At 54.1% G+C, this 13,869-nt stretch overlaps 1 protein-coding gene across 1 annotated transcript; it reads left to right on the top strand.

Annotated features, from left to right (window-relative positions):
• Window positions 1–266: 266 nt before the first annotated feature.
• On the top strand, window positions 267–7,850 carry SCX (scleraxis bHLH transcription factor). The gene is made up of 2 exons (XM_056515784.1): window positions 267–812; window positions 7,809–7,850. The coding sequence occupies exons 1-2, from the start codon at window positions 267–269 to the stop codon at window positions 7,848–7,850; spliced, it is 588 nt and encodes a 195-aa protein (XP_056371759.1).
• The last annotated feature ends 6,019 nt before the right edge of the window (window positions 7,851–13,869 follow it).

Here is a 13,869-nt window from a genome sequence, read left to right as displayed (position 1 = left end):
TTCTTCCAGCGGCACTCCCGGTTCTTCCAGCGGCACTCCCGGCTTTTCCAGCGGCATTCCCGTTTCTCCAGCTGCATTCCCGGTTCTTCCAGCTGCATTCCCGGTTCTTCCAGCGGCACTCCCGGTATTTTCCAGCGGCATTCCCGGTGTTTTCCAGCGGCATTCCCGGTGTTTTCCAGCGGCATTCCCGGTGTTTTCCAGCGGCATTCCCGGTGTTTTCCAGCGGCATTCCCGGTGTTTTCCAGCGGCACCCCCGCTCCCCCAGCATGTCGTTCGCCATGCTGCGCTCGGCGCCGGGCCGGTTCCTGTACCCGGACATCAGCGCGCTGTCCGAGGACGAGGAGAACAGCGAGAGCTCGGGCTCGGAGGAGAAGCCGTTCCACATGGAGGCGGCGGCGTTCGGGATGCGCGGCGGGAAGCGGCGCAGCGGGAAGAGCCGCGGGAGGACGTCCCGGGAGCCGCGGCAGCGGCACACGGCCAACGCCCGCGAGCGGGACCGCACCAACTCGGTGAACACGGCGTTCACGGCGCTGCGCACGCTCATCCCCACCGAGCCGGCCGACAGGAAGCTCTCCAAGATCGAGACGCTGCGCCTCGCCTCCAGCTACATCTCGCACCTGGGCAACGTGCTGCTGCTCGGGGAGGCGGCGGGCGGCGGGCAGCCGTGCCACGGAGCGGGCACCGGCACCGGGAGCGCCGCCGCCAACGCCTTCTGCACCGCGGCGGCCGCCTCGCCCCCCGGGAGGGACGGGGAGAGCGGGCAGCAGCCGCGGCAGATCTGCACCTTCTGCCTCAGCAACCAGCGCAGGATGGTGAGCCTGGGATAACGGGAATGGGGACTGGGATATCGGGAATGGGGATTGGGATACTGGGATTGGGGGGTCCCGGGGTGCTCAGCCGCGGCAGATCTGCACCTTCTGCCTCAGCAACCAGCGCAGGATGGTGAGAGCGACTGGGAATGGGGACTGGGATAACGGGATAACGGGAATGGGGATTGGGATAACGGGATAACGGGAATGGGGAATGGGGGGTCCCGGGGTGCTCAGCCCCGGCAGATCTGCACCTTCTGCCTCAGCAACCAGCGCAGGATGGTGAGCCTGGGATAACGGGAGTGGGGACTGGGATAACGGGAATGGGGACTGGGAGATCCCGGGGTGCTCAGCCGCGGCAGATCTGCACCTTCTGCCTCAGCAACCAGCGCAGGATGGTGAGCCTGGGATAACGGGAATGGGGACCGGGATAACGGGAATGGGGACTGGGATATCGGGAATGGGGACTGGGATAACGGGAATGGGGACTGGGATATCGGGAATGGGGGGTCCCGGGGTGCTCAGCCGCGGCAGATCTGCACCTTCTGCCTCAGCAACCAGCACAGGATGGTGAGTGGGACTGGGAATGGGGACCGGGATAACGGGAATGGGGACCGGGATATCGGGAATGGGGACTGGGATATCGGGAATGGGGACTGGGATATCGGGAATGGGGACTGGGATATCGGGAATGGGGACCGGGATATCGGGAATGCCGTCAGAGTGAAGGGAATGGGGACTGGGATATCGGGAATGGGGATTGGGGTTTGGGATTGGGGGGTCCCGGGGTGCTCAGCCGCGGCAGATCTGCACCTTCTGCCTCAGCAACCAGCGCAGGATGGTGAGAGCGACTGGGAATGGGGACCGGGATAACGGGAATGGGGACCGGGATAACGGGAATGGGGACTGGGATAACGGGAATGGAGTCCAGGATATCGGGAATAGACACTGGGACACTGGGAATCTCATGGCGGTGAAGGGAATGAGGACTGGGATATGGGAATGGGGACTGGGATACCAGGAATGGCGTGGGAGTGAAGGGAGTAGGAACTGGGATTTGTGAATAGAGACTGAGATACTGGGAATAGGGACTGGGATACTGGGAACGGGGACTGGGATACTGGGAATGTCGTGGAGGTGAAGGGAATGAGGACTGGGATATGGGAATGAGGATTGGGATACCAGGAATTTCATGAAAGTGAAAGAAATGGGGACAGGGATCCAGAACTGGGGTCTGAGGAAACGGGAATGGGGACTGGGATACCGGGAATTTCGTGAAGGAAATGGGGACTGGGATACCAGGAATGTCATGGAGGTTTAGGGAATGGGGACTGGGATATTGGGAAGGGGGACTGGGATTTGGGAATGGGGACTGGGATACTGGGAATGGGGATTGGGATAACAGGATAACGGGAACGGGGACCGGGATTTGGGAATGGGGATTTGGATATCAGGAATGTCATGAAGGTGAAGGGAATGGGGACTGGGATTTGGGAATGGGGACTGAGATATGGGGAATGTCCTGGGAGTGAAGGGAATGGGGATTGGGATACTGGGAATGGGGATTGGGATAACGGGATAACGGGAACGGGGACCGGGATTTGGGAATGGGGATTTGGATATCAGGAATGTCATGAAGGTGAAGGGAATGGGGACTGGGATTTGGGAATGTCGTGGGGATGAGGGGAATGGGGCACCAGAATTCGGGAATGAATCCCACGGGGATGTGAGGAATTGTGTCCTGGGATTTGGGAATGCCGTGGGGATGAAGGGAATTGTGTCCCAAGATTTGGGATCTGGGCTGGGATTTCCCAAAATCCCAGGGAAAACTGTTTATCCACCCTGAGGGGCAGCAGGAGCCAGGGAACTGTGTCCTGGGAATTTGGGAATTTTGTAGGGATGCAGGGAATTGTGTGCCAGGAATTCAGGAATGTCATAGGGATGAAGGGAATTGTGTGCCAGGATTTGGGGATGAATCCCACAGGGATGCAGGGAATTGTGAATGCCAGAGGAATACAGGGAATTCCATCCCAGGAATTTGGGAATGCTTCCCAAAAAAAACGGCGATTCCCAGTTTATCCCATTTATTCCCGGGTTTATCCCGGTTATTCCCAGGTTTATCCCGGTGTTAATCCACCCCGGGGATCACTGGGATGAGCGGGAATTCCAAGGGAATTCCAAGGGAAGCAGAGTCCTCCAGAGCCGGCTCCAAAATCCATGGAAATTCCATGGGGAATCCCGGGGAATTCCACAGCAAATTAATGGGAACTCCATGAGGAATTCCATAGGAAATCCATGGGGAATCCAGGGGGAATTCCATGGGGAATTCCACAGGAAATTCCATGGGGAATTCCAGGGGAAATCCATGGGGAATCCAGGGGAAATTCATGGAAAATTCCATGGGAACTCTGATCCCAGTGCTCCCAGTGGCTCTGATCCCAGTATTCCCAGTAATCCCATCCTTAATTTCCCATCAATCAAAAAAATTCCCATTACAAGTCTTGGATCAATCCCACTAAATTCCCATCCTTCATTCTGGGTCAATCCCAATAAATCCCATCCTCAATTTTGATCGATTCCTATAAAATCCCATCCTTATTTTTCCATCAATAAATTCCCATCACCAGTTTCACATCAATTCCTATAAATCCTCATCCTTAATTTCCCATCCATCCCAATAATTCCCATCCCGGCTTCTGGATCAATCCCTATAAAAAAAATCCCATTACCAATTTTGGGTCAATCCCAATAAATCCTCATCCTTCCTATAAATTCCCAGTGTTAATTTTCCATCAATCCAAATCAATTCCCATCCTTAATATGGAATCAAATCCTATAAAATCCAACCACAGCTGGAACTGGGGCTGGAATTAGGAATTAGAACTGGAATTGGGACTGGAATTAAAACTGGAATTAAGGTTGGAGTTGGGGCTGGAATCAGAGCTGGAATTAAAACTGGAATTAGAGCTGGAATTGAAGCTGGGATTAGAACTGGAACTAAAACTGGAATTAGAAACAGAATTGGGGCTGGAATTAGAACTGGAATTAGGGACGGAAAAACTCTCCCTAAAATCCTTATCCTGCCCCAAAAATCCCTCAAATCCTCCCTCAAATCCTCTTCCCATCCCAATGATCCTGAAAAATCATTTGGGATCATTTGGGATAATTTGGAATCATCCTGGATTTGGGATAAAGGAATTCCCCACGGGAATTGGGATCAGGAGTGAATTTGGGATAAAGGGAAACGGGAGAGGAGAGGGAATCTCAAAATCCAGGGAATCAGGAAAGGAGAGGGGAAAAATCCTGGATTTAGGTGCAGGGAGCAGGAATTCCACGAGATTCCCAAATAATTAATTCCCTCAGCCATTCCCACTTTTCTGCTTCTGACATCCAGGTTTTCCATGGAAAAAATCCCAGATTCAGGCACAGGGAGCAGGAATTCCCTGAAATTCCCAAATCCAGGAATTTCCCGAAGCCATTCCCAATTTCCCCCCTCCAGGGATCAGCCCCCATCCAGGTTTTCCATGGAAAAATCCTGGATTTAAGTGCAGGAAGCAGGAATTCCCTGAGATTCCCAAATGCAGGAATTTCCTTGAGCCATTCCCACTTTTCCCCTCCCCACATCCAGGTTTTCCATGGAAAAATCCCAAATTCAAGCACAGGGGAGCAGGAATTCCCTGAGATTCCCAAATAATTCCCACAGCAATTCCTTCTTTTCCCCCTTCCCACATCCAAGTTTTTAACGGAAAAGTCCCAAATTCAGGCACAGGGGAGCAGGAATTCCATGAGATTCCCAAATCCAGGAATTTCTTTCAGCCATTCCCACTTTTCCTGTTTTTCCCAGGGCAGGATCACCCCCAGTCCAGGATTTTCATGGAAAAATCCCGGATTTAAGCACAGGGACCAGGAATTCCCTGGAATTCCCAAATCCACGAATTCCCTTGAGCCATCCCCACTTTTCCCCCTTCCCACATCCAGGTTTTTAATGGAAAAATCCCAGATTTAAGCTCAGAGGAACAGGAATTCCCTGAAATTCCCAAATAATTCCCCCAGCCATTCCAGCTTTTCCCCCTTCCCACATCCAGGTTTTTCATGGAAAAATCTCAGATTTAAGCTCAGAGGAACAGGAATTCCCCGAGATTCCCAAATCCACGAATTTCCTTCAGCCATCCCCACTTTTCCCCCTTCCCACATCCAGGTTTTTCATGGAAAAGTCCCAGATCCAGGCGCAGGGGAGCAGGAATTCCATGAAATTCCCAACTCCAGGAGTTTCCCTGAGCCATTCCTGCTTTTCCCCTTTCAGGGATCAGACCCAATCCAAGTTTTCCATGGAAAAATCCCAGATTTAGGTGCAGGAATTCCATGAAATTCCCAAATAATTCCCTCAACCATTCCTGCTTTCCCCCTTCCCACATCCAGGTTTTTCATGGAAAAATCCCGGATTTAGGCTCAGAGGAACAGGAATTCCCTGAAATTCCCAAATCCACGAATTTCTTTGAGCCATTCCCACTTTTCCCCCTTCCCACATCCAAGTTTTTAACGGAAAAGTCCCAAATTCAGGCACAGGGGAGCAGGAATTCCATGAGATTCCCAACTCCAGGAATTTCCCTCAGCCATTCCCACTTTTCCTGTTTTTCCCAGGGCAGGATCACCCCCAGTCCAGGATTTTCATGGAAAAATCCCGGATTTAAGCACAGGGACCAGGAATTCCCTGGAATTCCTAAATCCACGAATTTCCTTGAGCCATTCCCACTTTTCCCCCTTCCCAGATCCAGGTTTTTCATGGAAAAATCCCGGATTTAGGCTCAGAGGAACAGGAATTCCCTGAAATTCCCAAATCCACGAATTTCTTTGAGCCATTCCCACTTTTCCCCCTTCCCACATCCAGATTTTTAATGGAAAAATCCCAAATCCAGGCGCAGGGGAGCAGGAATTCCCTGAAATTCCCAAATAATTCCCTGCACCGTTCCCACTTTTCCCCCTTCCCACATCCAGGTTTTTAATGGAAAAACCCCAAATTCAGGCACAGAGAACAGGAATTCCCTGAAATTCCCAAATAATTCCCTGCACCATCCCCACTTTTCCCCTTCCCACATCCAGGTTTTTCATGGAAAAACCCCAAATCCAGGCGCAGGGGAGCAGGAATCCCCCGAGATTCCCAAATCCCGGAGTCTCCCCGAGCCCTTTCCCCCTCCCCCGCCCCGATCCCGAATTCCAGCTGCCAGGTGAGCGGGAAAAGCTCGGCGGGATTTTCCCAATCCCCGTTTCCGCTCCAGACGGCCCCGAGCTCCCGGGGGTTGAACATCTGGGAAATCGGAGCAGAATTCCCCCTTTTCCCTCCCTCCCACCCCCGGGAACAAAGGGAGGGAGAGCGGAGCCGCGCGGGGTGGGAAACGGGAGAGGGGCCGGGGCGGGATCCCGGAAAACTGGGATGGGGTGGGAATCGGATCCCAGAAAACTGGGATTGGGGCTGGGAATCGGATCCCAAAAAATTGGAATGGAGCGGGAATTGAGTCCCAAAAACTGGGATGGGGCTGGGAATCGGATCCCAAAAAACTGGGATTGGGGTGGGAATCGGATCCCGAAAAATGGGGATGGAGCGGGAATCGGATCCCAGAAAATTGGAATGGAGCAGGAATTGAGTCCCAAAAACCGGGGATTGGGCTGGGAATCGGATCCCGAAAAACTGGGATTGGGGCGGGAATCGGATCCCGAAAAACTGGGATGGGGACGGGAATCGGATCCCAGAAAACTGGGATGGGGCTGGGAATCGGATCCCAAAAAACTGGGATGGGGCTGGAATTGAGTCCCAAAAACTGGGATGGGGGTGGGAATCGGATCCCAGAAAACTGGGATTGGGGTGGGAATCGGATCCCAAAAAATTGGAATGGAGCAGGAATTGAATCCCAAAAAACAGGGATGGAGCAGGAATTAGATCCCAAAAACCAGGATGGGAAATGGGAGAGGGGCCGGGGAGGGGCTGGGATTGGATCCCAAAAAACGGGGATGGAGCGGGAATCGCATCCCAAAAAACTGGGATTGGGGTGGGAATCGGATCCCAGAAAATTGGAATGGAGCGGGAATTGAATCCCAAAAAACAGGGATGGAGCAGGAATTAGATGCCAAAAAACCAGGATGGGAAACGGCAGAGGGGCTGGGGCGGGGGTGGGGCGGGATCCCAAAAAACTGGGATTGGGGTGGGAATCAGATCCCAGAAAACTGGGATTGGGGTGGGAATCGGATCCCAAAAAATTGGAATGGAGCAGGAATTGAGTCCCAAAAAACAGGGATGGAGCAGGAATTAGATCCCAAAAAATCAGGATGGGAAACAGGAGAGGGGCTGGGGAGAGGGGTGGGATTGGATCCCAAAAAACGGGGATGGGGGTGGGAATTTGATCCAAAAAACCAGGGATGGAGCAGGAATTGGATCCCAAAAAATGGGGATGGAAAATGGGAAAGGTTTGGGATGGGGCTGAGGTGGGATTGGATCCCAAAAAACGAGGATGGGAATGGAGCTGAATCCTGAAAAACGGGATGAAAAATGGGATGAAAAATGGGAAAGGTTTGGGATGGGAATGGATCCCAAAAAACAGGGATGGAGCAGGAATTGGATCCCAAAAATCAGGGTTAGAGTAGGAATTGGATCCCAAAAATGGGAATGGGAATTGGGAGAAGTCTGGGATGGGATGGATCCCAAAAAACGGGGAAGGAAAACTGGAGAGAGGTCTGGAATGGGGACGGGGGTGGGACTGGATCCATAAAACAGGGATGGAAATGGAACTGGATCCCAAAAAATGGGAATGGGGGTGGAATTGGGTCCCAAAAAACAGGGATGGGAATTAGGAGAGGTTTGGGATGGGGATGGGGTGGGATTGGATCCCAGAAAACGGGGATGGGAATTCGGAGTGGCACTGGTTGTACTGGTGGCACTGGGAATGGAATTCCAGCAGAATTCCCTGGGAATTCCAGGTCCAATCCAATCTCTTTTCCCTGGCACAGAGCAAAGACCGGGACAGGAAGACGGGACAGCTCCGGAGCTAGAACGGGAATTCCAGCCGGGAATTCCAGGGGAAAGCGCCACCGGCGGATTCCCGGATCCAGGGACCTTTTCCTACCCGATCCCATTGGGAGGAGCAGCACAGACATTCCAGAGGATCCCAGGAATTCCGGGATATCCAGGGACAGAGGAGCCACTCTGGGAATTCCTGATCACGGAACAATTGGATCTCTTGGATCTGCTCCGGGAATTCCTGTCCCAGAATCCCTGCCTGTGGAACTCTTAGATCTGCTCTGGGAATCCTCGGGAATTCCTGCCCTTCATGGAACACCTGGATCTCTTGGATCCACTCCAGAAATCCCTGGGATTTCCTGCCCTGGGATTCCAGACCACTGAACACTTGGATCTCCTCTGGGAATTCCTGCCTGTGGAACACTTGGATCTCTGCGATCCGCTCCGGGAATTTCTGGGAATTCCTGCTCCTCACGGAACTCTTGGATCCACCCAGGATTTCTCAGGAATTCCTGCCCCAGGATTCTGGATCATGGAACTCTTGGATCTCTCAGATCTCCTCTGGGAATTCTTGGGAATTCCTGCCCCTCATGGACTCGGATCTTTCTGGGAATCCTCGGGAATTTTTTGTCCCAGGATTCTGGATGATGGAACACTCGGATCTCCCAGATCTACTTGGGAATCCTTGGGAATCCCTGTCCCAGGATTCCTGCCCCTCATGGAACACTTGGGAATTCCTGGGAATCCCTGTCCCAGGATTTCTGCTCATGGAAAACTTGGATCTCCTGGATCCACTCCAAAAATCCCTGGGAATTCCTGCCCTGGGATCCGTGGATGCTCATGGAACTTTTGGCTCTCCCAGAGCCATTTCCAGGATCCACTTCCTGCTTGGAATCGCTTGATCCCAGAACTGATTTTGGAATTGATCCCAAACCCAATCCCGGAACTGATAATAGAGCTGATTTCCCAGAACTGATCCCAGAACTGATCCCAGAACTGATTTCTCTGAACAGATTTCCCGGAGCGCGGGGTGGGGTGGGGGGTGGGCTGCATTTTTTGGGAATAATCAATCACATGCTGGAATTTCATGTTGTTGATGTGGGAATTAATTAAATCGGGAATTTGTGTCATTAATTGGGAATGTGGGTCATGACCCTTGAGGGAATTCCTTCATTTCCCTTTCCCATTCCTTTCTCCTTTTCCCCTTTCCTTTTCCACTTCCTTTCTCATTTTCCCTTTTCCTTCTCCTTTTTTCTTTTCCCTTTCCTTCTGCTTTTCCCTTTCTCTTCTTTCCCTTTCCTTTTCCCTTTCCCTTCTCCTTTTCCCTTTTCCTGTTTCCCTTTCCCCTTTCCTTCTCATTTTCCATTTCCCCTTTTCATTCTCCTTTTCCTTTTTTCCTTTTCCTTTCCCTTTCAGCTTTCTCTTTTCTTTTCCCTTTTAAATTTTCCTTGTCCCTTTTCACTTTCCCTTCCCTCTTCCCCCTTTTCCTTTTCCCTTCTCCTTTCCCCTTCCCCTTTTCTCTTCTTTCCCTTTCCTTTTCCCTTCTTTTCCCCTTTCCTTCTCATTTTCTCTTTTCATTTTCCTTTTTTCTTTTCCCTTTTTCTTCTCATTCTCCCTTTTCATTCTCCTTTTCCCTTTTCCCACTGACCCTTCAAATTTTCCTTTTCCCCTTTTCCCTTTTCCCTTCTTTTCTCTTTCCCTTCTCCCTTTTCCCTTTTCCTTTCCCTTTTCCCCGAGTGATTCCCATGGGATTCCCTGAAGATCCCGAGAGATTCCCACGGATTGTCCGAAGGCGCCGGCACCGAGGCGGGGCTGGGAATGTGGGGAGAGCTGGAAAGGGAAGAGAATTCCCAGGAAAAAGACATCGGGTCCATGGGAAGGGAATCAGGGAATTGCTGAGGCTGGAAAAACCCTGGAGCCCCTCAAATCCAGCCAGAATTCCTGGGAATGGGGATTCCAGCCCATCCCATATCCATAGGGATGGGAATTCCAGCTGGGAATGGGGATTCCAGCCCAGAATTCCAACCCTTTCCAGGCGAATATTCCCAAAAATTCTAACCTGAGGCAGTCCCCTCTACTCCTGTCTCTGCTCCCAGCCTTTCCCATCGTTTCCCACCCTTTTCCAACCTTTCCCAGCCTTTCCCATCCATTTCCAACCTTTCCCACCCTTTCCCAACCTTTCCCATCCATTTCCAACCTTTCCCAATATTTTCCAGCATTTTCCAGCTGCTCCCCACTGGCTCAGCCCCTTCCCAGCACAGCAGGAAAAAGGGAAAATTCTCCACACCCATCCCGGAATATTCCCAGGGAATTCCATGGGAGGTGCAGCATTCCCTGATCCCACATAGCCCGAGGGGATCCTGTTCCCTTTTCCCGGCTCATTCCCGGCTCATTCCCAGCTCCTGTCCCTTTATCCCGGCTCATTCCCGGCCCCCGCCGGATCCTGGCCCGGGAGGGATTTTTTTTTCCGGGACATTTTTGCTCCATGTCCCCTTTTCCCGGCTCATTCCCGGCTCCATTTCCCTTTATCCCGGCTCATTCCCGGCTCCATCCCGGCCCCCGCCGGATCCTGGCCCGGGAAGGATTTGGTTTTTTCCAGGACATTTTTGCTCCATCTGCCTTTTCCCGGCTCCCGGCCCTTTATCCCGGCTCATTCCCAGCTCTTGTCCCTTTATCCCGGTTCATTCTCGGCCCCCGCTGGCTCCTGGCCCGGGAGGGATTTTTTTTTCCGGGACATTTTTGCTCCATGTCCCCTTTTCCCGGCTCATTCCCAGCTCTCATCCCCTTTATCCCGGCTCATTTCCGGCTCATTCCAAGCTCCTGTCCCTTTTCCCGGCTCATTCCCGGCCCCCGCCGGATCCTGGCCCGGGAGGGATCTGTTGTTTTTTTCTCTCCGGGACATTTTTGCTCCATGTCCCCTTTTCCCAGCTCCTGGTCCTTTATCCCGGCTCCTGTCCCTTATCCCGGCTCATTCCCGGCTCCTGTCCCTTTATCCCGGCTCATTCCCAGCTCCTGTTCCCTTTTCCTGGCTCATTCCCGGCTCATTCCCGGCTCCATTTCCCTTTATCCCGGCTCATTCCCGGCTCCATTTCCCTTTATCCCGGCTCATTCCCGGCTCATTCCCGGCTCATTCCCGGCTCATTCCCGGCCCGGGAGGGATCTGTTGTTTTCTCTCCCCGGGACATTTTTGCTCCATTTCCCTTTATCCCGGCTCATTCCCGGCTCTCATCCCCTTTATCCCGGCTCATTCCCGGCTCATTCCCGGCTCATTCCCGGCTCATTCCCGGCCCGGGAGGGATCTGTTGTTTTTTCTCCCCGGGACATTTTTGCTCCATTTCCCTTTATCCCGGCTCATTCCCGGCTCATTCCCGGCTCATTCCCGGCCCGGGAGGGATCTGTTGTTTTTTTCTCCCCGGGACATTTTTGCTCCATGAACTCAGCGCTCCGCGCGCTCCCGGCTCCGCACGTCCCTTGGCTCCCGCGCTCCTGGCCCCGATCCCGATCCCGAGGCGCTGCCAGCCCCGGCGGCTCCTGGAATTCAGCAGCGCAGGAATCCGGGCCCGCGGAGGGGGAGGAATTTCGGGATGCGAGCTGCTCCCGATTTCCCTGCGGGCCCGGGAGACCCAAATTTTGGAGATTTTTTTTGGGAGGAGATTCCCAACTCAGATCCTGCCTCTGGAATGGCCCCATGGAGAGAGATCCAGGGAATATGGGAATTCCCGGGGTTGGAAAAAAAACCCCTGGAGCCAGAATTCCTAAAAATACTCCAGGAGGGGGATTTGGGATGCCAGAATTCCCATAAATCCCTTCTATATTCCAGGAGAGGAATTTGGGATGCCAAAATTCCCAAAAATCCCTTCCTTGCTCCAGGAGAGGAATTTGGGATGCCAGAATTCCCAAAAATCCCTTCCTTGCTCCAGGAGAGGGATTTGGGAAGCCAGAATTCCCAAAAATCCCTTCCATGCTCAGAGAGGGGAATTTGGGAAGCCAGAATTCCCAAAAATCCCTTCCTTGCTCCAGGAGAGCTGGACAGAAATTCAGGATACAGGCTGGACAGGACTCAGGAATGGCTTCCAATGGAATATTGGGATTTTGGGATGGAATTCCCAGAGAACCCAGGGCTGATCCAGCCCTGGAATTCCCAGGAGAGCGGAGCCGTCCCTGCCCATGGAATGGGACAATTCCCAAAAATCCTAAAATCCTGTCTGTCCCAAACCATTCCAGGAGTCCCTGGAGTGTTCCCAGCCCCCATTCCCAAGGATTCTGAATCCCAGTCCCAATTCCTAATGAATTCCAGTCCCCATTCCCAATTCCTGGCCAGTCCCAGGGAATCCAAATCCCCATTCCCAATTCCTGGCTATTCCAAATTAACCCCAGCCCACATTCCCAAATTCTGGCTATTCCCAATGAATCCCAGCCCCCATTCCCAATGAATCCCAGCCCCCATTCCCAATGAATCCCAGCCCCCATTCCCAGTGAATCCCAGCCCCCATTCCCAATGAATCCCAGCCCCCATTCCCAGTGAACCCCAGCCCCCATTCCCATTCCTGGCCATTCCCAATGAATCCCAGCCCCCATTCCCAGTGAATCCCAGCCCCCATTCCCAATCCCAGCCCCCATTCCCATTCCTGGCCATTCCCAATGAATCCCAGCCCCCATTCCCAGTGAATCCCAGCCCCCATTCCCAATCCCAGCCCCCATTCCCATTCCTGGCCATTCCCAATGAACCCCAGCCCCCATTCCCAATCCCAGCCCCCATTCCCGGTGAATCCCAGCCCCCATTCCCAATCCCAGCCCCCATTCCCAGTGAATCCCAGCCCCCATTCCGAATCCCAGCCCCCATTCCCAATCCCAGCCCCCATTCCCGGTGAATCCCAGCCCCCATTCCCAATCCCAGCCCCCATTCCCAGTGAATCCCAGCCCCCATTCCCAGCGAATCCCAGCCCCCATTCCCAATCCCAGCCCCCATTCCCAGTGAATCCCAGCCCCCATTCCGAATCCCAGCCCCCATTCCCGGTGAATCCCAGCCCCCATTCCCAATCCCAGCCCCCATTCCCGGTGAATCCCAGCCCCCATTCCCAGTGAATCCCAGCCCCCATTCCCAGTGAATCCCAGCCCCCATTCCCAATCCCAGCCCCCATTCCCAGTGAGCCCCAGCCCCCATTCCCAATGAATCCCAGCCCCCATTCCCAATCCCAGCCCCCATTCCCAATGAATCCCAGCCCCCATTCCCAGTGAATCCCAGCCCCCATTCCCAATCCCAGCCCCCATTCCCGGTGAATCCCAGCCCCCATTCCCAGCGAATCCCAGCCCCCATTCCCAGCCTCTGGAACGAGCTGCCAGCCTCCCACCTGATCCATCAGCAGCTGCTCCCGGCCCCGCACCTGCAATTCCTGCCGGGAACCACATGTGACCCCTCCTGTGATCCCTGATTTATTCCCTGCCAGCCTCTCCCCCCTTCCCGGGAAATGGCTGCCAGCTGGGAGCGGCCCCCCACGGCATCCCAAAATCCAGGGAGCACGTCCCAAAAAATTAAAGCGAATCCCCCGCGGCGGCACCGCCCCCCCGCCGCTCTCCCCGCCGCGTTTCCCGGTTTTCCCGCTCCCCGCTCCCCGCTCCAGGTGCGGAGGGAAGGCCGGGAGCGCTGGAAGCGGCGCCGCCTCCCCCGTGTCCGTCTGCGGCGGCAGCAGGAAGCCAAATCCGCCTCTGGAATTCTTCACTCGCTCCTCGTTGGCGGCTCCCGCGGGACGCGGGGTCAGGATCCCCGCGCCGCCGGCAGCGGCTCGGGTTACAGCGGGGAGCGGGGAACGGGAACGGGGAGCGGGGAATGGGGAACCGGGAATGGGGAACCGGGAATGGGAGCGGGGAATGGGGAGGGGAATGGGGAAAGGGGAATGGGAGAGGGGAACCGGGAATGGGAGAGGGGAACCGGGAATGGGAGCGGGGAGCGGGAATGGGGAAAGGGGAATGGGAACGGGGAGAGGGGAACCGGGAATGGGAGAGGGGAATCGGGAACGGGGAGAGGGGAACCGGGAATGGGGAGCGGGGAAC

The sequence above is a fragment of the Oenanthe melanoleuca genome, unplaced genomic scaffold (genome assembly GCF_029582105.1).
Source record: "Oenanthe melanoleuca isolate GR-GAL-2019-014 unplaced genomic scaffold, OMel1.0 S078, whole genome shotgun sequence".
Classification (NCBI taxonomy): Eukaryota; Metazoa; Chordata; class Aves; order Passeriformes; family Muscicapidae; genus Oenanthe; species Oenanthe melanoleuca.
The sequence above is the reverse complement of the archived record's forward strand: the minus strand, read 5'-3'. Positions and strand labels throughout refer to the sequence as shown.

Bases quoted from the DNA above. Each gene is read 5' to 3' on its own strand.
- SCX (XM_056515784.1), top strand. From the start codon at position 267: ATGTCGTTCGCCATGCTGCGCTCGGCGCCGGGCCGGTTCCTGTACCCG. The intron at 813-7,808 runs GTGAGCCTGGGA...TCCCTGGCACAG, and splicing joins TCAGCAACCAGCGCAGGATG to AGCAAAGACCGGGACAGGAA.